General features: G+C 41.8%; 1 protein-coding gene across 1 annotated transcript in view; it reads right to left on the bottom strand.

Moving 5' to 3' along the window:
• The window catches only part of LOC105887327 (nucleolysin TIA-1-like), a 23,240-nt gene that overhangs the window by 4,228 nt on the left and 17,080 nt on the right, over positions 1-1,932 (bottom strand). Inside the window, 1 exon segment of the mRNA XM_012807384.2 lies at positions 872-968. Within this exon segment, the coding sequence (XP_012662838.2) occupies positions 872-968 (97 nt within the window).

The raw sequence follows: 1,932 nt of genomic DNA, 5'->3' as shown, positions 1-1,932 counted from the left end.
TGCAGGTCCCATATACCGAGGATGGTGGGTTCAAACCTGGCCCCGGCCGAACTGTAACAAAAAAATAGCTGGACGTTGTGTCAAGTGCCTGTAATCTCAGCTACTCAGGAGGTTGAAGCAAGAGAATCGCTTAAGCCCAGGAGTTGGAGGTTGCTGTGAGCTGTGTGACACCACAGCACTCTATCAAGGGTGATAAAGTGAGACTCTGTCTCTACAAAAAAAAAAAAACAAAAGAAAACCAATTCTGATGACTCACTGCACCTTGTAACAAAAGCCTACATATATGTGTATACATATATAACAAATGAAAGTTATAGAGAACTTCTCCTATAAATGATTAGCTCTATTTTCTTTTCCTGCTTTATTTAAAAAAACAAATTCACCCCAATATGCATGAATGTATTAATGATCTAAGTGTATTTGACTTAATAAAATTAAAAAAAAAAAACACAACAAAACAAAAAACATCTAAAACACACTTATAAAAAATAACAGAATAAATCCTTATAAAATTAAAAAATAAATAAATAAATTCAATTGTCAAAATGGATTATAAATTCAGCAAAATTTTTATGAATTTAGACTACCAAGGGTCCTCAAACTTTTTAAACAGGAGGCCAGTTCATTGTCCCTCACACTATTGGAGGGCCGGACTACAGGCCTGGACTGCGGGCCCAGGACAAGTCGGCTGCAAAGTAGGACACGCGGCGGCAGCAAAAACACCTGGCGGGCCAGATAAATGTCCTCAGCAGGCCACATGTGGCCCGCAGGCTGTAATTTTTGAGGACCCCTGGACTACACAAACTATGACTTCCTGGAAGTAATCGCTTTAGGTAATGTGTAAAAAAAGAATAAAGTAAAATACCCTTACATCCATAATCATTTTGCAGTTTTTACAAGGTCCAATCTGGCTAAAGAGCTGAAGAATTAGAGCTTCTGTCACATCTCTGGAAAGGTTACCAACGTATCTGAAACAAAAAGAAAAGCAACTTACCACTTTAAATTTGCTTCTTTTACATCTGTTTCTAAAGCTGCTTACTGGAAAATGATTTTGGGAGGAGGCAGTATACTATTGGGGAGCAACTCATGAAAGTTTGTCAACACTTGAAAATCTCCTTTAGGCTAGGCACCATGGCTAACACTTGTAATCCTAGCACTTCGGGAGGTTGAGGTGGCAGGACTGCTTGAGGTCAAAAGTTCAAGACCAGCCTGAACAAATGAAAAAATAAGCCAGGAGTAGTGGGTAAGCTTGTAGTCCTAAATACTTGGGAGGCTGAGACCGGAGGATTGTTTGAGCCCAAGAGTTTGAGGTTATAATGAGTTATGACAATGCCGTTGCACTCTAGCTGAGACTACAGAGACCCGGTGTCAAAACAAAACAGATATAAAACGTTATTTGCAAATACAGGGTATCCCCAAAAGTTACCCCTACAGTCAACCATATACAGGGAAAATATGAAATTGTAGCTAAATATATCTTTACTTACAAAATAGTCATTACAGGCTTGGCACTTGTAGCTCTTGGCACTAGTGGCTAGGGCGCCAGCCATTTACATCAGACCTGGCAGATTCGAACCCAGCCCGGGCCTGCCAAATAATGACAACTATAACCAAAAATAGCCGGACGGACACCTTGGCTGTTTGGAGGTTGCTGGGAACTGTGACACAACAGCACTCTATGAGGTCGACACAGTGAGGCTCTGTCTCAGAAAAAACAAAGAACAAAATATTCATTACAAAATATTCTCTAGGCTTGGCGCCTGTGGCTGAAGCAGCTAAGGCGGCAGCCACATACACCTGAGCTGGCGGGTTAGAATCCAGCCCCGGCCCACCAAACAATGATGGCTGCAACCAAAAAATAGCCAGGCGTTGTGGCAGGTGCCTGTAGTCCCAGCTACTTGGGAGGCTGAGGCAGGAGACTCACTTGAGCCT

This window comes from Otolemur garnettii, unplaced genomic scaffold (genome assembly GCF_000181295.1).
Source record: "Otolemur garnettii isolate 467f Iridium unplaced genomic scaffold, OtoGar3 scaffold00068, whole genome shotgun sequence".
Lineage (NCBI taxonomy): Eukaryota > Metazoa > Chordata > Mammalia > Primates > Galagidae > Otolemur > Otolemur garnettii.
This window is presented reverse-complemented; position numbering and strand designations above follow the sequence as displayed.